Source organism: Aedes albopictus, chromosome 2 (genome assembly GCF_035046485.1).
Source record: "Aedes albopictus strain Foshan chromosome 2, AalbF5, whole genome shotgun sequence".
Lineage (NCBI taxonomy): Eukaryota > Metazoa > Arthropoda > Insecta > Diptera > Culicidae > Aedes > Aedes albopictus.
The window spans coordinates 369,815,803-369,842,227 of NC_085137.1; the positions used below are offsets into that span (position 1 = coordinate 369,815,803).

Sequence of the window (26,425 nt, forward strand, 5' to 3'; positions counted from 1 at the left end):
GCCGCTACAAGAAGGGTATTAGGGATCTCTTTCCGATCCTGATTGCGTATTAGACGCCAGCAGACGGATGTGTTGCCGCTCGGTGGCGATGTGTTTATCTCTGTATTTCGGTATAGGATGCGGGAGGGGTAAGCGCAAGTCGAAGGACCTGCCAAAGCACGCGTCCTCGTCACTCACACATCCGCCCGTTCGGATCCATATGGGTGAATTGGCAGTGTTAGGATGAGAAACAGGGATTGGGATAAATTCTTCTACTTAATACTTCTTATTTGTTTGTCTGATACTGGACCCGAGCTGAAGCATCCACCTCCCATTCCGCCCATCGAATTTCAGGATTGAGTGGAGCGCTTTCTGCGAAACATGTGCTCACCCACATCGAGCCGGCACACGTGAAGAGCTATAATTATTATCATTAAGGAACGATATTAATTTTAATTTTCTTCGAGAGATTATGTACAAACTTATAATCTTTCAAATTCAATCTTAATTCTATGAAATATATCTCGAGCGGTGGCAGCAACTCGAAATACGTCTTTAAAGGAGGGCGAACGTGTGCTGCTGATGCTGCTTGGGTTCCATCCACGGAAGGCAATCAGATTGTGTTTCGTGCGAGGATTTCTTGGCTGTCTCTGCCCTCCTTCGGGGTTCGGCTGTGATGAAGCTTAAGCTGACTAAGAGCAGGCAGTGCTCATTGGCTGATGGCTGGTGGTGGTGTCTCGAGACTTACGAGTCTCCTCCACACGCAGAGAAATGGGAAGAGAGTTGAGTAGTTGAGTAGTGGAAGTACGGAGGCATTCAAATCGGATCAGCAACCAGCAGCTTCCAGCAGGCTGCCAAAGTGGAGCTCAATATTTATAATATGTGAAGTATTAATAGTCGCTTGCTTCGCTGTATCGCTTAGTGAGCGGCTCCGATGGCTCAGGGTTTCAAGCAAATCTTTATTCATCTACATCAACAACGGTGGTGGCGCCAGGCAGCACGAGCAGCGCGTCCTTGTCCGTTGGTGGAACCGCTCGCTCCTGCGAAGCAGGTGAGAGCCTTATTATGTGCGAGCTACTCAAGGCGAAGGAATTTTCGAAGAAGCTTTCCAAATCCAAAGACGAAAGTCCTCGTGCTACCGTTGCCGTTGGTGGGAGGACGATTGGTGGAGCTTTGGTCATGGGCATGAGGGCGAAATCGGTTAAGTTCACAAACTGAAGAGGATTTATCCGGTTCTACAGGGAACACGCCGCGGCGGATGAAGTGGGCGGGGGCAGAGTTTGGGTTTTAGGAATCGTAATTAGTGTGCTGAGTAAGATTGAGTCAAAGGATAATAATATCGAGTCAGGACGAGAGCGAGAGCAACAAGCCAGAGTAGATTGGATGCTTGACGAGCTTGTTGGCTAATTACAGCCGGAAGCAGACAAGTAGCATTGTTTCAAGATTATCGTCATTGCTTGGGTGGATACTTGCGTTGCTGAACAAGTGAGAGGCAGAGCGAGAAGAGGTGCGCTATAGCCCGAGCAATCAATCCAGCGTAATTGGATTCAATCGGGCCAATAAAAATCTCAGAAATGTAGAAATCAGATCTCAAGATATTTATTGCGCCACTTGTTGGCTACTGATTGCTACTAACGCTACCGAGAAGGGCGTTTCTGGGTGCTCATTTTTATGATGGTGGTAATCGCACGGTAGCAATTTGCGATAACGTTCGTTCGATTAGGTAACCGATTCATATTAGTGGTAGGGGAAACGTAGAAAACTTTCAAAAATTTAGAAATTCTCATTTTTGTTTGCCGTGTAACGAAAGACATTTTAGATATGGGCCTGTACAAAATAAAATTTAACCTTTCAGGACGCGCGCCATCAAGCAACCGAAACTGCACTGCGCTCGCGCTGTATACAACGGGCGAGGTTTTCCGATAGTGTTGTACTTTTAATAACAGCGCGCGTCCTGAAGGGTTAAAGAAAAAACAGTAATTTTCTGTGGAAAAGCTCAGGAATAAACTACAAATTAAAGCAGTTTTTATATTTTTCTGGCAGTATTATTTAGGGTATGATTATGATAATGCTCCACAATCTGATTGTTTTGAATTGAATATACATTCAATTGAAAATGTTAAGGATAATTCTGTATAAAATATCTTGAATATTTTTCTAGGATGTTTTTGCGGGAATCCCTTCAAAATAAAGAAAAAGAATTGTGAAAAACACTTGCATAAATTCTTAGGTTATTATGGCAAAGTTGCTATACTCAAAATTCCGGCGTATCCCTTTCAATAAATGTTTAAAGAAATTACAGGGCGGAAAGCTAGGGACGAAAATCTTACATTGAATTCTAACAGAATTCCTATATTTTTTTAAATTCACAAACTTGATAAGTTTTTGATGAAATTCCTTAAATAAGTTCAGGTGTAATTCTTCATTTATTTTTGGACGAACTCGGGAAATTCTAGGAGATGTTATTGAGTTTGCTGGTAGTAAGCAACAGGAAAATCTAGAAATCTGGGTGGTTACTGGATGGGCAATCCAATTTGCAATCGAGTAATTATATCATCAACGGACATCATGATGAATTCAACATCCTATTAATAGAATATTGTAAATAGCTTTTGTTTTTATTAAGATCGTGAACATGAAATTTAAACATGAGAAACAATTTCTTCAACATTCATATTCGCTTTCCCAGTTCTAAGGATGCAGGAATTGTGCTCCGGACATCCCATTTGCGATCCCTGGTTATTACGTAGGAGGCATAATTAGTTTTTTGAAAAGCACCTGGAAGATGTCATTCTATGTAGGGTAAGGTGGCCCACACTTATATGAAAAGCAAAAATTTCGAAAAATGTCAAGTCTTACCTCCTTATCAGTTGTTTTGAACTCCCAGAAGCTACGTTCAAAATTTGAGCAAAATCGGTTGAGTCTAAGGGGGCGCTCAAAACGCTTGAAGTTTGTATGGGAAAACTTGGTCAAATGTATGCAGAAACTTTAAGTTTTCGAATTTTTCCGCCAGGTGGCGCTGTAAGCGTTCAATAATCAAACCCTTTGGTATTATTGTAGGTGACTATATACCCTACACGCTCAGAAAACCGTTCTGATAAACGTGAACAAACAAACGCAAATATGAGAACAAGCAAATATACACCGTGAACTGGAACTATTTCCAGCTGTCAATATGGACGTTCTGGAAAACGTGATATCTAGTTCACGGTGTACATTTCTTATTGTTGTTATCGTTGCTATGCATAGTTCCCGTTTGTTCCCGTTGCCGTGACTGGGAGTGCACGTATATCGGAACGGATTTTTTTGCGTGTAGGTAAAGTGAGGATAAACTTAATTGTTATTTTTCCAATGCATGTAAAGGAATAATATCAATAATGAAATCTCAATACTTTTCCTCACTTTGCCTACACTCTTAGAAAAAATCATGTAAATCTAAGTTCTCTTGGATGCACATAAAAGGAGCGGCCCGTTTGACACAAATTTACGTTTTCTATCACAAATAAAGTCGAGCTAGCAATCGCTAAAACCGAATCGCCGATAAAACATATGAATGTAAAATAATGAGCTGGATTCGAACACTAGTTGGCTGATTGAGAGGCACGGACTATACCTCTCGGCCATATCATCGACTTGTAGGGTAAGTGATTAGTGTGAAACTGTTTCTACCCACCTGGTCAGATAGGTTTGTTGACATCTTGTGCAATCAACTTGAACTTACATGATGTATTTAAAATTCAGTTAAATTTGCCATTCAGTCATTAAATGTTTACGTTCGTTGATGGTTCACGTCACGTGTAAATTCCTAATTTTTTAAGAGTGTAGGGTATAACTTTTTTCACAGCCGTCGGATCACTTCGCGGTCTTCGGTTTGATTATTGAACGCTTACAGCGCCACCTAGCGGCAAAGTTCGAAAACTTAAAATTGCTGCATACATTTGGCCAAGTTTTCCCATACAAACTTCAAGCGTTTTGAGCGCCCCTTTAGGCTCAACCGATTTTGGAACCACCAGGTAGAGTGTTCATTGATTACGAAAAAGCTTTCGACTGTCACAATCACGAAAACATGTGGGAAGCCCTCAGGCGCGAGTGTTTTTCCTGAGAAAATCATCGGCCTTATTGAAGCACAGTACAGGGCATATTCGAGCGCAATCCCATCCGGGACGTTGCTGGAGTGAGACAAGGATGTATACTATCACCGCTTCTGTTCCTCATCGTAATCGACGAGATCCTGGTAGGTGCGATTGACCGTGAACCAAATTGTGGATTGCTGAGGCAGCCCATTACCATGGAGCATCTAAATGACTTCGAACTGGCTGATTACGTTGCTCTCCTAGCTCAACGGCGCTCTGAAAGGCACACACTTAGAAATTCTGAAATTTCCACGAAACGGAATCACCAAAAAACGTAAACGTTTCAAGACTGAAACATAAATTGGACTCAATTTTACGCGCATCATGTAAGTGCTGGTTGGTTGCGTTAGATGTCAACAAATCCGTTTCACCAGAAACGTAGAATCAGTATCACGTTCATCAGCCACCTCCTAACTCCGTGAAATAGCCGAGTGGCAAGAGATGTGGCTCACGATCAACAGATCCGGTGTTCGAATCCCATGCATGACAATATTTTACTTTACTATGTTTTATCTGTCAAATCGGTTCTAGCGATTGCTAGACGCTAAGAAAAAATAAGTTTTATTTTTGGGGGTCTTGAAAGACGTAAATTTACATGTTATAACCTCTAAATTTGTGTTTTTCAAGATGCTCGTATATGTCAGGTTCAGGACACTTAAAATTACATGATATTTTCTTGGTGTGCAGAGTAAGCTCGATGATCTTGCCATTCGCTTCTCAGCAGCAGGTCTCACCATCAACGTTAACAAGACCAAATCGTTGGATGTAAAGACGGTAATGGCGGCCGATGGCGGCACCAAGATCGACATAAGTGGCGCGGATCAAGAAGGCAAGGGCTGCATTTGCGAGTTTAAGAAATGTATGGAAAAACAACCACACACCTAGAAAATATCATGTAATTTTAAGTGTCCTGAACCTGACATATACGAGCATCTTCAAAAACACAAATTTAGATGTTATAACATGTAAATTTACGTCTTTCAAGACACCCCAAAATTAAACTTATTTTTTCTTAGCGTCTAGCAATCGCTAGAACCAATTTGACAGATAAAACATAGAAAAGTAAAATATTGTCACGCATGGGATTCGAACACCGGATCTACTGATCGTGAGCCAAATCTCTTACCACTCGGCTATTTCACCGAGTTGGAAGGGGGCTGATGAACGTGATACTGATTCTACGTTTCTGGTGGAACGGATTTGTTAACCAACCTGCACTGACATGATGCGCGTAAAATTGAGTCCAATTTGTGATTCAGTCTTGAAAACATTTACGTTTTTTGTTGATTCCGTTTCGTGGAAATTTCAGAATTTCTAAGTGTGCAGATTAGTCGACGCACCGAAATTCGAATTTTCAACTCGAACGTGCAGTCTGTGCTGCTATATGCCAGTGAAACCCGGTTTGTATAAGTGGAGCTCCATTGTCGATGTCATCAAAAGCCGGTAGTGACAAAAATTTGGGAGCGAAAGTGGAGGTGGGTCGGCCACACTCTACGCAGGGGCGGAAACGAAATCTGCAAACAAGCGTTAGACTGGAACCTAGCAGGACATCACAGCAGAGGCAGACCCAGAGGCTCAAGCAAGCAAGTCGACAGAAATTTGAGCTGGTCACAGGTCAATGTGATGGCAGGCAATCGCCAAGGATGGAGATCTTTCAATTCGGCCCTCTGCATCACCGTGGGTGTCCAGGACTGAAAGTAAGTAAGTAAGTAACATAGATCAGCAATAAATGTTACTCTCGGGTATTTTGTTTTCTAAAAGTTTTTCCAATAACCTTAAACATTTTCGAAGCCATCATTTCAATCCAACAAACCGTTTTCTAAATATATTTTTTTAAGAACAAAACCTGGTAATTCCCATACGCCCTTTTCAAATGTAAGGTGAGGAAAAATAATTAAGTGTTTTTTTGTTTCAAAAAGGTACGGACACGTTCAATGCTTCCGGTGAGCTGTTCGCTCTTTGAAGGAAGCATGACACTAGACAACGGACTAGCATGCAACGCCCAGGTGGCACAGCCGAAAACTTTTCCTGACAACTGCGGCGGGAATCGAACCCGCGCTCCTCAGCACGATGCGACTAAATGCTTGGTGACACTAGCCGCACGATCACGAAGCCACACAATTTATTGTTGAGGTTTTAATGTGTTGAGTTGATGCAAAAGTAAATGATTTACGAAGTTCAGCGCGTGAACAAAATCTCATTCAAATTGAAAATATCGAGTCATAAACGGCATTTTTTCGTGTTGTGGGCTGAAAATGCTCAATAGCGTTCATAGGAATGCTTCAGAACATCAGAAAAATCCCATGTTTTGGCTTGAGAACTATAGCAGCTATTTAAACAAAATTAACATTGCATAAAAGCCACTCAGAAATTTCGTTAGAAAATTCCGAAAGTCTAATTTCAATTAAATGTCCGTCTTCGAACGATTTCTTCATTCCGAATGGATATACATATAGATCATAGAAAAATATCCATTCGGAAGAAAGAACATTCCTGACATTAAGTGCCCACCCAAAGAAACGCACTCCAAGCAAATGCCTGTGAAATTCCGCGCGACCCCGAAAATGCTAATGATTTCAGGACTAAACAATCCGAAGTACATTTCCGCCTTCATTTCGCGGAAAACCACGCGAGGAATGATTTAATTAGAACGATTCTTTTGCCACAAACGACGACGGCGGAAAGGCCACATCTCCGCCGTACAGGAACGAACGATGAAATGGTTTTAAATATTTATGACTTTCCCCTGTAGTGTTATTCAATTAGCGGATTCCTTTTGTATAGCACAATTTGGGTGGCTCCTACTTACCTCATCCAGCGGGCAGCCGGTGGACCGCAGTACGGCATGTGATTGCAGTATCAGCAACTTGAGCAGCTTATCCTTGATCTCCGCCAGCTGGGTGGGTTTGTTCCGCAGGATGGTGATCTTGAGCGTGACAACCGAGGTCAATTCCCCGAGGATGTCGTTCACCGAGACCAGCGGATTATCGGAGATGGCGTCCAACGAGAGGGACTTCCAGTTCTTGATGGAGATTGATCCTGGATTAAAAATGGAGAGATGATTGATTTCTCATTTTTTTGCGATTCGATTGGCATTATAATCAATTACCTCTGGCTGCGTTGGAAATCTCCGAGGAATAGCCCAGTCGCTGCAGGGCTGTAGTTACGATATCGCAGAACGGCGTCGCTGCCGGGATGATGACGTAGCTGTCGGTTTCGATGTTGGGTCGCCGTTTCCAGGGACTCCGGGCGTCAAAGTTCAGCGTTGCTTGCAGGGAGCTGACCGATTCTACCACGCAGTGAAGTGGTAAGGATTTAGCTGCGGAAGGGAAAAAGCAAAGCACGAGAAAATGGATCCCGGTTAATAAAGCGAAAAACTTAAAACTAGTCAATGTCGTGTCGATAAAATCTTCCAATAATCTTTAAATACCGTTTCCGAGAAGCGAACAGCTTCCAGAAACGACTGATGCGAAGAGCAAGCGGAAATTTTAATCCCTTTTCACTCAACTCAGGCGGAGGAGAGTATATATCGAGCAGCCAGTCGTGCACTATAAAAGCAAACAGTCTTGGCCCGGGAGGATTGGGCGCTTGACAGTTCAGTGCGCTCTATCTAAAACCCCACGCGCTGCCGGCTCTGACACGAGGAGATAATTCCATTTCAAAAATCATAAAATCAACATTTTAAAACATTTTTGCTTCGTCAAAATTATTAGCTGCCAACAGGGTGAACTCAATGAGCGCAGGAAAAAAAAATCTCATCCTCCTTAACCTTTAAAAATTATCTCTTCATTAAATTTGATTCCCCCATCATCTATCCCGGGCTTGGCGGGTGAGAGCAGCGTACTGCCGAAACGATTGCGATTGCCGATGGGAATTATCATCCCACCCCGGGCTCATCATTTGTAGCAGCAAGTAGTAGTAGCAGCAGCACCCTTCAATCTCATCCGAAGAAAGCGTTTGGCGCCACACGACAGGGTCGGCTGCGGTTAGGACGGGTCAGTAGGCCGTCTCTTATTTTGCAAAAATTGGAAATGATAAGTTTTCTATTGGAAAATGATCGTTATAGCTAAAGGGATTGACAGTTAGTCTAGTAACTAAGGCTATGTATCGCCAATCTGGAGATAGCGGGGTTCGATTCCCGTTCTGGTCGAGAAAATTTTCTCGACTCCTTGGGTATAGTGTATCATAGCTTGTCTCACAATGTACAAATTCACGCAGGCAAAGAAAGCCCTTCAATTAAGGACAAACGTCTTGAAATCCCGCTTCAACAGTGCATCAGAACTTCAGACGCACAAATCTCAAGAAGCAGGCATTTCATTATTCTATTCTTGCTCACTTGTAATAAGCTTAAAATGAGAAGATCAGTTGCGCTGGTTTTGTTTACGAAGAGTTTTGTGCGCTCAAAATCGTGAGTAGGTGCCAAAGTCGGCCATTGTGGCGGCCATGTTGGTATTCTAATAAGTCTGTCCTTAATAACTGTGGAAGTGCTTAGAGAACACAAAGTTGAAGAGAGACTGGCCAAGTTCCAGTGGGAACGTAGAACCATAAAGAATAAGAAGAAGAAGAAAATCTAGCTAAAAAATGATCGTGTCAAAATCTGAAGTCCGTATCTGAAGGCAAAATGGTCCCTCAAGGGCTCAACGGTCTGAAAAATTGTATGGAGTCTAAAATAGATGAGATTTTTTTGGACGAAAAAATACGCTATTCTACTAAAACTGACGGTTTTAGGACCCTTAATGGCTAAAACTATAAAGAGATATCGCAATTTTTCCGAGAACATTTAAGGTTCAAGGATCCGTCATCATTTTTCGGAAATAGAAAAGCAGTTTTTTTCACTCTAAATCAAAACAATGACCACGAAAATGTATTCACTGTATTCTATTCTTCAGGTGGAACACAGTGAATCCATTTTCGTTGCAAAAATGATTGATATGAACGAAAAAACTGCTTTCAAATGTTTGATGATGACGATGATTTCAATGACGAATGGTTCAACGTTAAAGCTTAAAGTTCATCATCAAGCTCATAAAGTTATGATCATTGAAGCAATCCAGACCAGCACCGGAGGAAGTGAAAAACTTTATCATGCGATACATCTGGTCACGCTTTTTTGGGTAAAATTGCTCATGGTGACAAAAATCCAAAATGTCAGTCCAAAATCCAAGATGATAGGCGAAAATTCAAGATGGTGGCTGTTTTTGTAGTGTGTAGCTCTAAAATTATGCAATATGGGTATATTTGGTATGCGGGAGATGTTCGAAGTTCAAAAATGGCGACTAGTAATTCCAAGATGGCGAACAAAAATTAAATAAAGTGGCTGATTTATGAAGGTTTGGGATCCAAACCTATGCCCAGATATACCCATTGAAATGGAGAAGATGTTTGGAGTAGACTTGGGAGTAAATCTAAGATGGTAGTCTGAAATGCAAGATGGCGGACCAAATTTCAACATGACGGCTGTTTTATGGAGTTTGCTCTAAAACTATACAAAACAAGTGTATTTGATACGAAGAAGATTTCCGGAAAATAGCAACAAAAATCCAATTGCTGTCCGGGCTTCAAGATGGTGGATAAAAACTCAAGATATCGGCTATTGGATTGGCTCTAACACTATGCAATATGCGTATATTTGGGAAAAATATTGGGGGCTCAAAAATCGTTACCAGGAAACTCAAGATGGCGGTCCAAAAGGTGCAGTATCATTACGTCCGAGGTCATAATGTCCCAGGACTTTAAGACTCATTTTTCCGGGGCATAACGTCCGAGCCTGCAGATATGTCGTGAAGTTCAGGAAAGCAAGCACATAGGCATTTATGACGCATCCAAACTATTGGACATAATTTCGCAAAAAAAAAAACGCGACTTAACGACCGGAACTGTATGGCTTCGGACGTTGTGATCCGGCCCCGGTCCAAAATATAAGATGGTGGACATAAATTCAAAATGGTGACTATTTTATGAAGTTTAAGCTCTAAAAGTATACAATATGAGTATTTTTGGTATGAAGATGTTTCGATTCAAAAAAATGTGACGAAGATGGTTGGCGAAAATTCCAGATGGTGGCTGTTTTATCTGTTGCAATATAATATAGGTATATTTGGTATGGGAAAGGTATCCGAATCTGGTCATTTTGCAAGAAATTTGTACAAGAATTCCTCCAGAAGAATCTCCAAGAGTTCTTCCTGGGTTTGCTTTAGAACTTTCCTTTGGAATCTTAGAAATTCAATGATAGATTTATTCAAGAATTTCTCGAGCACAAATCCTATGGAAATTCCTTTTTTGAAGAATTTCTTCAGTATTCTTTTTGTAATTTAATAAAATATTTCTGTAAAAATCTGTAGGAATTCCTAGTGATATCTCCGGAGGAATCTCAGAAGATATTTGTGGAGGAACCGCAGGAGAAATTCCAAAAATTAACCTTTTTGAGATTTCTTCTGTTAGCTCTGACTCTTCATGTGCTTCTTGGAGGAACCCTCGGAAGAATATCTGAAAGAGCCCCAGGAAAATTCCTGAAGGAGTTGTTGATGAAATTCTGGAGGAATGCCTAAAAAAAACCCTAGGTGGATTTCCTCTAAGAACTTATAATACATATTAGAAAAAATCCTGAAGAAATGACTTACCAAAATTCACAGAGGATATTCTGAAACAATTACCGGAGGATTTCTTGAACGTATTTTCGAAGGAATCCCTAGAAGAATGCCTGAAACAAGGCAATGTGAGTACAAATAATTGGTATGGAGATGTCCGAAGTCAAAAAATGGTGAACAGAAATTCTGGTATGCCCACCGCAAATTTAAGTTGGTGGTTCACTGCTATACAAAGGTTAATTATGAAGTTTTGTTGCATTCAGCTGTTCTTATTTCGTCAGAAATCTACCGTATTCAAAACAAAGTTTCCGGAAGCATGTCCGAAATTCAAAATTGCTAATCAAAAAATTCAAGACATCGGCTGCTTCACGAGGTCTCTTAACCCTTATGTGGCCGGCAGGGTACCCGGGTACCCAGCACCCATTTAAAATACACGGTGTAGAAAAAAGCAAAAAGTTTGCCGGCCACATAACGGTTAATCCATGCAATATGAGTTTTTAATGGGTTTCAGAGATGTTCCAATGCATGGGTGACTTAGGGGGTTCAGGGGGTCCCATAGGTGTTCCAGGGGTTTCAATGAGGGTTCCAAGGACTTTCAATGCGTTCATGGGTTTCCAGGGGTTTTCAGAAGCGTTCTAGGGGCTTTCAAGGGGCTTCAGGGGCTTATAGGGGATCTTAGGAGTATTTCAGAGAGTTCAGGTGCATTCAATGATGTATCAGAGGCGTTCCAAGGGGAGGGAAGTTTCAGGGGCATTTCCAGGAGTTCTAGGTGGTTTATAGGGGCGTTTCTGAGGAAGAAAGAAAATTTGAAAAAGCTTGAAACCCTTCTGAACATTTCCTGAAAATTCCTTGAAATCCCAATTAATCTTTTTGAACAAAGTTGCAAAAATTCAGCTCATTCTTGTGAACATTAGCCAACAAATCATTTCAGTCATGTTTGCTTCTAGTCACGTTCAAAAAGGGTTTCAATCAAGTCAACCAGAACTCCCTTCAAATGAGAAGCGATACCTAGTTACTCAAATGACGACCTAAAGTTATTGAATGTCAGGTCAAAGTCGGGCCAAATCGAATATTGGATCACTGTTTTTTTTAGTTGATAGTTTAATAGTTTATTTTCAAAATTACGAAATCCAATTACAGCATAGTATCATTAAGGACTATGTTGGACCACTGTTAGAAGAGAATTCAAATTCAATTGGGAGTATAAGAAATTAGTGGATCTAGATGCTCTCTGGATATTTTTCAGCTACAGTGGATTTATGCATGGAAAAATTAAAGACTGTTAGAAAGCAAAGTTAAATGATAAAAGTGATCATTGAACGCCTGAAGGTACGCAATTTCCGTGGAGTAAACGAGTTCTATTACAATAAATAACATTCTTATAAAAAAATAACTTTTAAAACAGATTGAGGTTCAAACACAGAGATTTTACACATTGATAATCCCTGAAATAATAATCTTTGAATTTAATAAGGTAAGATATTTGTGATCATATTGTCGTACATATATACATTTATAGTATGGAATTACAATTTTGTCCTGACCCAGATTTACGGTGGGTACTTGTTTAAAAAAGTATCACTCTGTATGCTCGCTTACAAGCATGATGTATATTTGTGTACCCTGTTTGATTCCTTCATAAACCCGAACCATCAGATCCGGCCCTGACCCACCTCGAACAATGTGTCGACTTTTCCTCTATCGCAAAGCGTGGCATCCTCCGCGTCGACAGACAACAACGCAAGATTCAGGAAGGGCACACAATTTCCCAACTAAAAAGTCAAAAGCGTTCCCCGTTCGTTGCCGTTGCTCGGCATCATGATGGATAAATCCTTCCACCACCCCCCGTCCGGTCCGACCAACTTCTTGTCTCATCGGGATCTGTCCCGCAAAAAGTCACTTCATTTTTAGCGGTTCCCTGAGTTGCTTTTAAGGTTGTGCAGATTGAAATCTTTTGACGCTTCATTTCGTTTCGTTTCCACTGTCTTCTGTTTCCCGTCGACGTCGCTGTGTCGTTGTGGCTTTTCCGACCTCCTCGTTCGAATGAGATGACACACCACACCCCCTCGAAGAGACAACGACGAGCACCGTCATCTCATCGTCCCGTGATTATGATGAGGTGAAGACGAGCTGCCAGCGTTTACGTTTCCGGTGCTGCGTTTGAGGTGAAATTTCTCCGTGAGGGGTGGGAAAATTAGAAGGCGGAATCCGAGATATGGCAGTGCTTTCTTCAATGGTTTGGTGGTAGGTTTTCGGAATAGCACGGGTGATCGGAATGAAGAGATTTGCGATAAATGCCAATCAACGGTAATCGGAAGCGATGGTGTGTAAGTTGAAGCCCGGGGAATCCGGGTGGATGTGGTCTTGAGTGACGTTGACAAAGTCGTCAGGTGGGTTGTGCGATCTTAATTGAAAGTAAGGTTAAACTATTCAATATTGTTTGGACAATGTAACTATAACATTTAATTAATCAATTGTAAATGTAGTAACTAGTGATGACCCATGTAGCCGAAGCGATATACGTGCGTATATTCAGCAGATCATGCTGAGGGTAACGGGTTCGATTCTCGATCACTCCAGGAACTTTCCATGATGGAAACTTTCTTGACATCCTTTGGCATAGAGTATCCTCGTGTTGGGTACACGATATACACATGCATGCAAAATGGTCATTGGAAGAAAAAGCTCTCTATTAATAAGCATTAATGTTAACATTGGGCAGATCTCGCTGAGACATCGATTTTTGTGAATCGATTCGAATCGTAACAGCAGAATCAATTCAGAATTAAAAATTCTATTAAGGATACTCCTAGTATCCTGATATTAATTCCAAGAGCGGTTCTTCCACATTCTTGATATAAATTCATCTAGAATACTGAGAGAGATTCTCACAAAAATGATTTTCGGAATTCTAAGGTGAATCTCCCAAGAAACTTAAAAGAAATGACCCAGAATCCTGAAAAGTGTGGCTAAGAACCAAAAAAAGGATTACTCCAGAGTTCTGAGAAAGGTTCCTTCAAAATACTGGGCGGGATTGCAACAGAAACCTGTAATATACTCTCACAGAATTCTAGAAGATAAGATTGTCCCAGAATCCTGAGAAAAATTCCTCAAGAAAGTATTCTCCCAGAATTCCCCTAAATCCCTGGGTGAAATCCTATTGAATGCTGAGAATCACGAAAGGTATTCTCCAGAATTCTACGAGTGATTCCCCCAGAATGCTGAGAGAGATAATAAGAGGGGTTCTTCCAGAATCTTAAGAAAAATATTTCTAGAATCCTAAGTGAGATTTTTCCGAAAATCTGATAAGTATTCTCCCTGGAAAGGGTTATGAAAACTTCTAGAATGGACTTCCCCAGCATCCTGAGAAGTATTCCCACATAAAACGGAAAATAACCGCTGATTCCTGAAAGACATTCCCCCAGAATCTTTGAAAGGACCCAGAACTCTGAGAGTGTTTTTACCTGATTACCAAGAGAGATTCTTCCAGAATCCTGAAAGGGATTTTTGGGAGCAACTGCTCCAGAATACAGAAAACAGAACTCTACTGGGATTCTCGTAGAATGCTGAGAAGGATTTCTTCCGAATCCTAAGAGGAATCTCAAAATCTATGCGAGGGATTCTCCAGGGATCCTGATTACCAAGAGAGATTCTTCCAGAATCCTGAAAGGGATTTTTGGGAGCAACTGCTCCAGAATACAGAAAACAGAACTCTACTGGGATTCTCGTAGAATGCTGAGAAGGATTTCTTCCGAATCCTAAGAGGAATCTCAAAATCTATGCGAGGGATTCTCCAAAATTTCCTAGAGAATTCTGCCTAGAATCTCGTGAGATTTCTTCAATAGTTTATGATACTGAAAGAAAGTGCTCTAGAATCTTGAAAAATGTAGCCCCAGAATCCCAAGGATTTCTCCAGAATCATGAGACAAATTCCCCAGAATCTTGAGAGAAATTTACCCAGAATCCTGACGGGGATTACCTCAGAAAGCCGAATTTTCAGAGAATCTTGGGAAGAGTGCCCACAAGTGATATTCCCCCAGCATCTTTTAAAGGATCATATGCAGAATCCTAAGAAGAATACCACTAGAATCCTGCAGGTTACACAACTAAACCTGAACGACTGTGAAGCTGCACAACAGTTGCTATGGCAGTCAGTCTCGGAGTCAAGTACAGACATCGCACTACTATCGGATCCATACCGCATCCCTCCCGATAACGGAAACTTAGTAGCGGATAAGGCCAAGCTAGCGGCGATCTGTACAACCGGTCGTTTTCCGGTCCAGGAAATAGTTTCCACGTCGCACGAGGGCTTCGCAATAGCGAAGATCAACGGGGTATACTACTAGTTGTCATGCCCCTCCCAGGTGGACGATAGACCAGTTCTCGTCTATGCTGGAATTGTTAACAAGCGCAATGGTGGGATTGAGTCCCGTGGTCATCGGTGGAGACTTCAACGCCTGGGCGATTGAGTGGGGTAGCCGCTTGACTAACGCGAGAGGTTGGGCCTTACTCGAAGCTATGGCTAGACTAAACGTGGATGTCGCGAACGTAGGCGACAAAAAAACCTTCAGTAGGAATGGTGCAGAGTCCATCATTGATGTGACCTTCTGGAGCCCGGGTCTAAACCCTAGCTCGGACTGGAGGGTCGACGATGGATACACGCATAGTGACCATCTGGCGATTCGATACAGAGTGGAACACGGAGGAAGACGGCCACAGCCGAAGGTCATCGACCGTCATCGGGGATGGCTGACCTCGCGATTCGATAAGCCGGCATTTGTGGAGCGATTGTTTATGGAGAGTAACACCGACGATCTATCCAGCGATGATCTTGTCGGAACCCTAAGCCGTGCATGTGACGCCGCTATGACAAGGCGATCCCTACCCAGAAATGGACGCAAACCGGTGTACTGGTGGTGTCCAGAAATCGCAGAACTCCGCGCATCCTGATTAAGAGCTAGAAGGAGGATGCAAAGGGCTCGTACCGATGAGGATAGAATTGAACGAAGCGAGGCCTACAGGGCGGCTAAACTGGCACTGAATAAAGAGATTAAGACTCGTAAGCGGGCGTGCTTCGAAAATCTCTGCCAGGCAGCCAACACGACCCCATGGGGTGATGCCTACAGAGTAGTCATGGCCAAAACGAAGGGCGCGTCAGCACCCCCAGAACGCTCCTCAGAGATGCTGCAGAAGATCGTGGAAACGCTGTTCCCGCGCCACGATACAAGACCATGTGCCCCCGTTCCCTATAGCCAAACCGGCCATAGCGAGGTAGCCCCGGTGACGAACGACGAACTCATTGCAATAGCGAAGTCGCTTAAGTTGAACAAGGCTCCGGGTCCGGACGGTATCCCGACATTAGCCATCAAGACGGCCATCGAGGCTAAGCCTGACATGTTCAGAATGGCTATGCAGATGTGTCTAGACAGAGGCGAATTTCCGGAGAGGTGGAAAAGGCAAAGATTGGTTCTACTGCCCAAACCCGGGAAGCCACCTGGCGACCCGTCGGCATACAGACCTATCTGCCTGCTGGACACCGCCGGAAAACTGTTGGAACGGATCATTCTGTCGAAGCTGATGGTCTATACCGAGAAACCCGATGACTCTGGTCTCTCGGATAACCAGTTCGGCTTCCGGAAGGGTCGATCGACGGTGGACGCTATTAGGGCTGTAACCAAAACGGCCGAGATAGCGCTCCAAAAGAAGCGAACGGGAATCCGCTATTGCGCGGTCGTCACGCTGGACGTTAAGAATGCGTTCAACAGCGTCAGCTGGACCGCCATTGAGTGCGCAATACACCACCTAGGAGTCCCGGTTAGCCTATGCCGGATATTGGAGAGCTACTTCCAGAATAGAGTGCTAATCTATGACACCGAGGAAGGCGAGAGGAGCTACAAAATCACCGCAGGGGTACCGCAGGGGTCCATCTTGGGCCCGGTACTATGGAACGCGGCGTATGATGGCGTATTGAGGCTCAAACTTCCACCGGGCGTAAAGCTGGTCGGCTTCGCCGATGATATTACCCTCGTGGTATACGGCGAGTCGATAGAGGAAGTGGAACTGACAGCAACTCACGCAATTGGCATAGTGGAGGATTGGATGAGGTCGAGACATTTGGCACTCGCGCACCACAAAACGGAGGTGGTGGTGGTAAACAACCGCAAGTCTGAACAGCAGGCAGTGGTCACCACAGGTGGATGCACGATCAACTCTAAGCGCTCACTGAAGCAATTGGGGGTCATGATCGACGATAAGCTGAAATTCGGAAGCCACGTAGAATATGCCTGCAAAAGCGCAAGCATGGCGATAATGGCATTGTCAAAGATAATGTCAAACAGCTCGGCAATAGTCTCGAGTAAGCGTAAGCTGCTCGCGGCAGTAGCGGTCTCCATACTACGGTATGGCGCCGCTGCATGGTCGAAGGCGCTAGTGGTTAACCGAAACGTGAAGCGACTTGAGAGTACCCACAGGCTGATGTGCCTTAGGGTGGTGAGCGCATACCGCACGGTCTCAAAGGACGCGGTATGTGTGCTAGCGGGCATGATGCCCATAGCTTTAGTGGTGGCAGAGGATGAAGAGTGCTTCGAGCGACGCGGCGTAAGAGGTGCGAGGCGTATCGCCAGAACCTCGTCTATGCTGAAGTGGCAGAGCGAATGGGATTCCTCCAGTAAGGGTAGATGGACACACAGGCTCATACCGAGCGTGTCCAAGTGAACGAGCAGGCCCCATGGCGAGGTGAATTTTCACTTGACTCAATTTCTGTCAGGCCATGGGTGCTTTAGGTGGTATCTGCACAGATTCGGACACGCAGGCTCCCCCGCATGTCCGGAGTGTGCAGACTGCGACGAGACCACGGAGCATGTGCTTTTTGAATGTCCACGTTTCGTGGAGCAAAGGTCGAGTATGCAGGAGGTATGCGGTAGAGATATCACGCCTGACAACATTGTTGAAAGGATGTGTATGGGGGCGGACAAGTGGGACTCCGTTACTTCCACGGTTTCTCGAATCGTACTTGAACTACAGAGTAAATGGCGAGCCGAACAACAGCTAGTTGAGTTGGGCCCCCTTCCCCATCCAGGAGCTTGAGTTCAACGGGTAGTCTAAGTACTAGCCAGGACCCAAGCCTCCAGGGGAGAGTGAACAACTTAAGGCGGTAGCTGGTGGAACGCTTACTATTAGAGTGTACTCATGTACGGTCCCCCCCTTGTCGAAGTCATCCCTAACGGGCGTACCGCGAAGGTAAGGAAGAGAGAGAATGAGTTTTTAGTGGGTCGATCCCCACATCACCCGAGGAACCACCTCTTGGGTATCTGTTGCAGATTTTCTCATTCTATAAAAAAAAAAAAAAAAAAAAAAAAAACACTAGAATCACGTGTAAGATTCTCTAAGAATCCTAAGGAATATTCCCCCAGAATTCTAAGAGGAATTTCGTCACAACTCTGAGAAAGCTGAGTATAATTCTCCAAGAAGTCTGAGAGGAGTTCCTGAGAATGCTCAGAAAGATTTCCCCAGAATTCTGAGTGGGATCCTAAGTGAGGGTCTTCCAGAATCATTAGAGGAATCAACCTAAATCATCCTGAAATTTCTTAGAATCCTGAAAGAGATTTCACCCTTGGTGGGGAACCTATGTAGGGGATACCCCAAAATCCTGAAATGAATTCGCTTAGAATCCAGAGAATCCCTAGAATTCTGATGAGTATTCCCATATACTACAACTAAGAAAAAATCCTCCAGAATTTTTAAAGGAATTCTTCCATAATTCTGAGGATTCTTCCAAAAATTCTGTGAGAGATTCCTTCAAAATGCTGAAATTTATCAAACCAGGATGCTGGTTTGGACCATATTTCAGAAAAAAGAGAAAGACTCCTCCAATAGGAATTCTCCCTGAATTCTATTAAGGATTTCGCTTGAATCCTGGGAGACATTACTCCAGTTTTCTGAGATGGATTCTCTCAGAATTCTTCGAGAATCCTGAGGGATTCCTTCAGATCTCCGAGTTGGATTTTCCCTGAATCCTGTGATGGATTGCCTCAGAATCCTGAGAGAAGTTCTTCCTCGGGATTCTACCAGAATGTTTAGACGGTTGCCTGGAGAAGTCCCTGGAGGATTCTTCCAGAATCCTGAGAGGGATTCTCTTAGAATCCTGAAAGAAATTCTCTTGCAGTATTAAAAGATATCCCATTATAATCCTGAAAGAGATTGCCTCAGAACCCTGACAGGGATCCAAAAAGGGAATCTTCCACATTATTAAGGAAAATTCATCTAGAATCCGATTTTGTTCGGAACATTGATTCAAAATCGCCCAACGCTAGGATGTAGGTACCTATTGCACACTAATCTGAGAAGCAGGCCTTGTCCTTGTAAGGACGTTATGCTAAGAATAAGCTGTTTGACACTGAGATGACCATATTTTTTTCGACTATTATCAATTCGCATAAGATGGTACATACCATCGCAATAGTGCACACCGTAAATCGCATAAGAAAACGCTTCAAGCCATACAACGTAATTATTGCACCGTCATTATTGGCGGAGCCAGCATTTTATTTTCTCTTACTCACTCTCCTAAACATGCACGAGAAAGAGAAAGATAGAAGAGGGGGCAGCTTGCCTCCTCTTTCATCCCGCTCTTTCTCGTTTATGTTTAGGAGAGTGAGTAAGAAAAAAGAAAAAGCTGGCTCCGCCAATGGCCGTCAATGCAGGTAAATCGCAATCTTATGCAATGTGATTTTCTCGAATTTCACCATTATTCAGCCAAAATGGATCATATATAATGCTGAATATGATGTTAAAGTAGTTGTTCACTTTGCACGCCGTGAAATGTATATACGTATGTCGCTTCTAACTTATCATACTATTCAACATCTTATCCGATTTTGTCAACTTCATATGCTAAGTTGACCAAAAGTTTTGTCAACATTCCAGCAAAAAATTGAAAAACAAAAATCATGCGTCCAATTTTGAAACGCTCAAGAAGTGTATCCTGAAAATGCACCAACCACCAAAACTGATTCTAACCATCACCATCTGTCTTCATCCTGGATTCAAACTAACCGTAGAAGAGATCAACCTGGTCTGACCAGAACATCACTATCTAGAGCCGAACATATGTTCCTGCAGATTTTGTTCCTAAAGCTAAACCTTCCGCACACATACGCTATGACAATCGAATCCAAGCCCAATGTAGGGGGGTTTAGCTTTGGTCACAAACCGTCAGCTTGGGTTTGTTGTGGCCACTTCCCGACTAGTGCGACGACGGCAGTCAGCAAGTGGCAAAGCTCATGTACATATATCACTCGCCCTAGTTCCCCACCACCGCATATAACCGAACTCTTAGAACCTGGACGGAGCAGCCAGTCGGAGAAGAGGACTGGGATCTCAGGCTAACTGGCTAATAGTTTAAATTTTATAAAGTGAAAAGGCTTTCCCATTCCAACTCGGTACACACAAACGGACCCACCGACCCACACATACACTTGCCCCCGAAGTATTTCTGAATAAAAGGAGAAAAAGGCTAAAGAGGTATTATCGAGTTAACATTGAGGATTACACTTCATATTTCATATCATTTGCGGAAAACCGAGCTCTCGTACTCCGAGCCGCACTGGCACTCGGGTATGTCTCTGTTCTGTGCTTACTCACTGGTTGCTGCTGCTGCTGCAGCAGCCGATGGCCTTTCCCTTTGCCGTAGTGGTCATCTCAACTGCCCCTGCGTGGCTGGAGGAAGGCACACCGAGCAAACACTCACAGAGATCGTATATTATTATGCACAGTATCAGTCGTTCTACATTCGTAAATACCTTAATCTTTATCAAAAAGGGGTTAATTAAAACATTCTTCTTCGTTCGGTGCAGTTCCGTTTTTTGCCGCTCGACAGACGGAACACCATACTAGAGCGAGCGGTTGTCATACAGATGCAGGGAAAGAAAAGCTGGCATGGGAATGAGCTTCGACGAGCCATCATGTGCAGTGTATGTTCCGTCGTCGCTTTAATAGATTGTGACGGTTGGAAGATTTTCGGGGATCAAATAGTTGGAACAGACAGACAAGCGAGGTGAGAGATTAAAAATTAGTAAACGAAAAAGCGAAAACCGAACCGAAAGTTTTTCCTTGCGAGGCGGAAGTGTCAGAAGCGCGCCAAATCCATCCCATCTCAAGCAAGGAAGCAAAGCGTCGAAGATCCCACCTCCACCCCCTCTTGTCCTGTTGCTCATAGTAGTGTGTAAAATGTTGTTACAATTATTTAAGGAAAAGCGTGTTATGCAAATTAAAACGCTTCTTTTCGCCCTCTTGTGCACTCTTAACTATACTTAAGATCTTATTCGATGATGCTGATAATGAGGAATACGGCGACGGTGACGGCGGAGGAAGTAAAGCGCTGCTGTTCTCGGCTACGGTTCGCTTGGTTGAGCTCTTGAGATCCAAGCATGCAGCACACCTCCTTCTTCGAACACTATCCGGAAATATTGTAGGTAGGTGGTACATGTAGTGTATGTGCACTGCTGCTGCTGGCTGGTTAGCTGACTGAGAGGAGGTGTAGCGTGTTTTCGTAAAATTCGCAAAGCTTGCCAAAATCTTCAGCACTCTGCTTCGGGAAGCACAACAGCTAGCAGCACTATTGGGAGCGGGTGCTGCTGCTTTGGTAAGGATTTTTCTTCTTCGGAAGCGACTAACCGGGAAAACTTCCTGTTTAACCATAACACTTTTCCCATCGATGCTAGCGGAACAGAGGAAGCATTTTTGGGCTAAAGCAAGAGTAAGTAAGCGTAACCCAGCTGTCGGAGCTCACACTTGCTTTGTCAGCAACAGTTGCCTTGAAGTTTCTTCGAATGTCATGATGAGCAATTTCAATACAGAATTTTATAATATTTTATGAAATACTTTTTGAAAAACATAATATTTTACCTAACATTCATGCTGATTGATACTCTAAAACTAGAAGACTAGGAGACTAGAGACTTGAAGACTAGAAGACTAGAAGACTAGAAGACTAGAAGACTAGAAGACTAGAAGACTAGAAGACTAGAAGACTAGAAGACTAGAAGACTAGAAGACTAGAAGACTAGAAGACTAGAAGACTAGAAGACTAGAAGACTAGAAGACTAGAAGACTAGAAGACTAGAAGACTAGAAGACTAGAAGACTAGAAGACTAGAAGACTAGAAGACTAGAAGACTAGAAGACTAGAAGACTAGAAGACTAGAAGACTAGAAGACTAGAAGACTAGAAGACTAGAAGACTAGAAGACTAGAAGACTAGAAGACTAGAAGACTAGAAGACTAGAAGACTAGAAGACTAGAAGACTAGAAGACTAGAAGACTAGAAGACTAGAAGACTAGAAGACTAGAAGACTAGAAGACTAGAAGACTAGAAGACTAGAAGACTAGAAGACTAGAAGACTAGAAGACTAGAAGACTAGAAGACTAGAAAACTAGAAGACTAGAAGACTAGAAGACTAGAAGACTAGAAGACTAGAAGACTAGAAGACTAGAAGACTAGAAGACTAGAAGACTAGAAGACTAGAAGACTAGAAGACTAGAAGACTAGAAGACTAGTAGACTAGAAAACTAGAAAACTAGAAGACTAGAAGACTAGTAGACTAGAAAACTAGAAGACTAGAAGACTAAAAGACTAGAAGACTAGAAGACGAAATTAGCATTTAATTGGTAGCCGCGACAACCATCTCACCCAAATTTCCCGAATGGAGGAGAACGTGCCTCTAGAGCCGACCTACTGATACCTGATACCATCTCACCCAAGCAACACACATGTTATAATAGAGTTACGACAGCGCAAGTTTTGGTTGTTAGAAGTTTATTTTACGTAATTCTAACATTGTGTTGAAATAACGTAAAATAAACTTCTATACAACCAAAACTTGCGCTGTCGTAACTTTTATATAACATGTGTGTTACTTGGGCAGTGTTTAGTAACCATACACTATTTGGTAAGAAGAACTGTCAAACAGAGTTGAGCGGGTGTGGCTTTGATCAGTTGTGTTGTGTTTTCTACTACGAATGTTAAAAATTCATGTGTTACCCATCAAAATAAAATCATTTGCCAGTCCGTTGGAACACATTTCCAGTGGGAAAGCGGAACTGCTGCCAGGCAGCGCATAAAATAAGACTTTCGGTAGTTCCACCTCCGAAGGAACATCCGATGCTGGAAGCCATCGTCGAATCACTTCTCGAGTGAAAATGTCGCATCTGTCAAGACAAAACCCAAAACATATTCCAAACGACCACAGCAATGGCAAGTTCAGCAGGGAATAATATTCGTATTCTGAAATGCGCACCACTCACGAGCTGCTGTTCATGGAATTCGCCGTTGTTCAGCTAGAAGAGTCGTCTCAGCATGTGAGAATTCAGGAGATTCAACATTTACTGCTTGTCGCATAAGATAGAGAGGTTCGTCTAGACAGTCCTGAATTAGTACCACAGTCGCTTTTGTATACTACAATTCATACGGTTATGCAAAAAAGTATTTTATTTTTCAGGTTCCAACTACCCTCATACCACCTTACACTCGGGAGTCGCAAGACCAAAAAGGCCTACAAGAGCTGCCACCGCTATCCCGAAGCTTACTGGAGCGCTGAGTACTTAAGGCCGCAGATGAACCGGAAGGCGCCAACAGTCATTGTAGACAACAGGGATCTAATCAATAGCCTAAACATATGTGAAGTCTGATTTCATCCTTGTTTTTTTAGTATATACTCTGTATATACATGATTTAATACAACATCTACTGAAATCTGTAAAAAGTTTTGGGCATGCAAATCTCGAATTGCAGCAAACCATCATGACTTAGTGGCACTGTCCATAAACTACGTAAACTCAATTTTGGTCATCTCAGACCCCTCCCGCCTCTTCGTTCTCCGTAGCCTTTGTTCATACAAAAATTCGAAAATTTGTAAGGAGCGTAAATAGCCTTTGGACATAAACCCTTCCCCCCTTCCCTCTACGTAGTTTATGGGCAGACCCTTTGAAATACCCAAATACTCCTGATGAAGAACCCTCTCAAGCACCCAGGTAACATGGTACTTTGATGACCCGAAAACACCGATGACACGGTGCAAGAAAACCTCTTTCCTTTATGAGATCTGACTGACTTCAACTATGTACTGCACTTTCCATCCGCACTTGGGCCACCATACTTGCATCAGAGGAGCCCAAATGGAAGTGTTTGGGCTGCCTGATGGTCTTGTTCCGGCCGGGCGGGGGGACGACAACGGTCGGCTGGTACTCTGAGGCGGCGAAACCGAGAGGCCAAGACGAGTGGGATAAACAACAGAATAGAGTCGGATGAATATCGGATTGTCGAGACTTTTTTCATCCCCGGCTATAAAGGTCCTGTACGAAAGGACCAATGAGTTTTTCCCGCATTCGGAAAGAATAGATCCGGACCACCGCACCGAGTGCTTCGGTGGGGGAAGGGAAGTAAAAGGTAAATCCTTCTTTCGGATTATTCCATTTTCTTGTGTCTCGGATGGCGCTGTTTTTGCTGCTCTCGCTTTCAGCACCGGGACACGTCGTCGTCATCGTCGTCGACGACGATCTAGTGGTTTTGCTCTCGAAAAAGATGAACCAGAAAAGTGCGCCGCCTGGAGGAGGGCCGGACCGGGCCGGGAGGTTAGATAAAAAGCAGTGAACTTCGCCCGGGTGTACCGTCACGGGGTGGTGGAATCTCGCAGTTTCGAAAGAAACTACGGATCAGGGAGACGGGGTCGATGGGATTGGCAGGCTGGTCGATGTTGGGTTGCGATGGATGGATGGATGAATGGCTGTCTATATCTCACCCCTTGGAGTGGATTTTGGTGGTAGACACAGAGAATCACAGGGGATGTATGTGTGTCTAAGAGATTTCAGAGAATGGAAGGATTAAAACCCTCGTCGTCTTCGGAACAATTGTGTCTAAGTAAGTGTGTGTAGCTGGGTGACTGTTTGAGGTGGAGGTTGTTTGTTGCAACGCAGCCAATCCAAGGAATTCCTTTGAATGGATGAAGGACGGATCATGAACTTACCGGCGGAGTGATGGAGCTCAATGTCATCTATGCAAGGATAATACAAAGGTCACAGAAGCTTTGCATTGTAACGGAAAATGATAGCATATTGCAAAAAAAAATTCTGCTATAAATTGACTTTGTGAGTTTATGATAGAACATCGCCCAATAAAAAAAAACTTATGCAAATGAGCATTGCACAGTTTGGTTCACTTCATCCTCGGCAAACGCAACAAATCCTTGTCCAAGCAGAAACACGGCCCAAGATGTTCCATTTACCCTCGAGCAAAGCCACCCAACCCGGCCGGTAGTAGGTTTAAGTTTTAAAATAATATGATTTCTTTTGCCAGGGGATTTGGCGCCTAATCTGCCGCATGCAAAAAGGGTTGGCTTTCCATTCCGACGTCCTCGTCTAAAGACGATCCGCACAGGACATTCCTTGGCGTGGTCCGTTCGTCCGGAATGAGGTATTAGCTTCTCACACACTTTCGATTTATCTTAGCTCAAGCAAAGGAAAAGAAGATCCTTTTCTTTGCTGAGCGGATGGAAATTCGGAACCACACTACTGATGGACGGCGTGTAAAATTTGTCACTCTGGTTTGCCTTCCACCCCCCGAAGGAAGGAAGAAGGAGGTTAAGCGTTTGCGTGTGTATGTTTACCCAGCTTGAGCGTTGCTGGAGACTGGACCTTTCGAAGCTAATGCCACATAATCGTCTCTGGTTCGTAGCAAAACACAAACACTCTCCTCCTGAACAGTGACACACGCCTCGGACCCGGATCCGGATCGGTTCGAACCTGGAAGGGAAGGTGTGGAGAAGTCCCGGTGGCCGGTGTGGGGCATATCGGTGTGTTTGGCGTTGAGGTGGTGAGATTCACGGCAAATCCCTACCTTCGTTGATTGTGTGCGAGGTACAAAGATCCACAAGGCGATGGAAATCTTGGCGAGAAAGATCTGACAGTTCTGTCATGGTCCATGGTGGACGGAAACGCGGAGAAGAGCACACACAATGGTAAACCAGTTTTCCAATTAGATATCGCAAAATAAACCAACCAAAATGGTCCAATCTATCAATACTGGGTGATAGATTGGCTGTGGTTGTTTTGAAGTGCATTTGATTGTATGTTTTTAAATAGGAATCAGAACGTAAAATTTTGTGTTAGCCTTATATTCTTTCAAAGTGCTGAGTTTCTAGTAGTTTTTTTTTTCAATTTTTCAATGCGATTTTAAGCCCTTGACTGGATAATCGCAGGACGCATGGCCTTGCTTCCCTTACTAAGAAAGAATTTGCATTTTGTGTATGTGTTGGCAGTGTAATTCGATCCCAAGTCCTCGGCGTGAAAGTTAAATGCCTTAGTACATGCAGTGGCATAGCCACGGGGGGTGGGGGTGGTTTAGGGTTACCACCGCCCCCCCCCCCCCCTTCGAAGCCAGAATTTGTGAAACAAATTTTCAGTATAAAACATTGTCCGACGAAATTTTTTTTCGGCTGTGCCGCTATTTTAACTCAACTATTAAAATTCAATGTTTATTGTCTAATTATATTTGTTGCTGTTAACGAAATGTGAATGTCAAATAATGAAAAAAACTTCATCAAGCGACAAAAACCCCTCCCAGAGGAAATTTCTGGCTACGCCACTGAGTACATGTAATGATGATAAATAGAAGTGCTTTTTTATCATGCAGACAATAGTCTGGGGTCAAATTAGTAGGCACAAACGCGAATGTG

The 26,425-nt window shown here is 43.3% G+C and overlaps 1 protein-coding gene across 1 annotated transcript in view; it reads right to left on the reverse strand.

Moving 5' to 3' along the window:
* Window positions 1-26,425, reverse strand: part of LOC109430554 (dual specificity protein kinase splA) — a 341,935-nt gene that overhangs the window by 21,358 nt on the left and 294,152 nt on the right. Inside the window, exons 3-4 of the mRNA XM_019706628.3 lie at window positions 7,222-7,431; window positions 6,922-7,151 (exon numbers count right to left, since the gene is read on the reverse strand). Of these exons, the coding sequence (XP_019562173.3) occupies window positions 6,922-7,151; window positions 7,222-7,431 (440 nt within the window). The remainder of the gene's footprint in view (window positions 1-6,921; window positions 7,152-7,221; window positions 7,432-26,425) is intronic.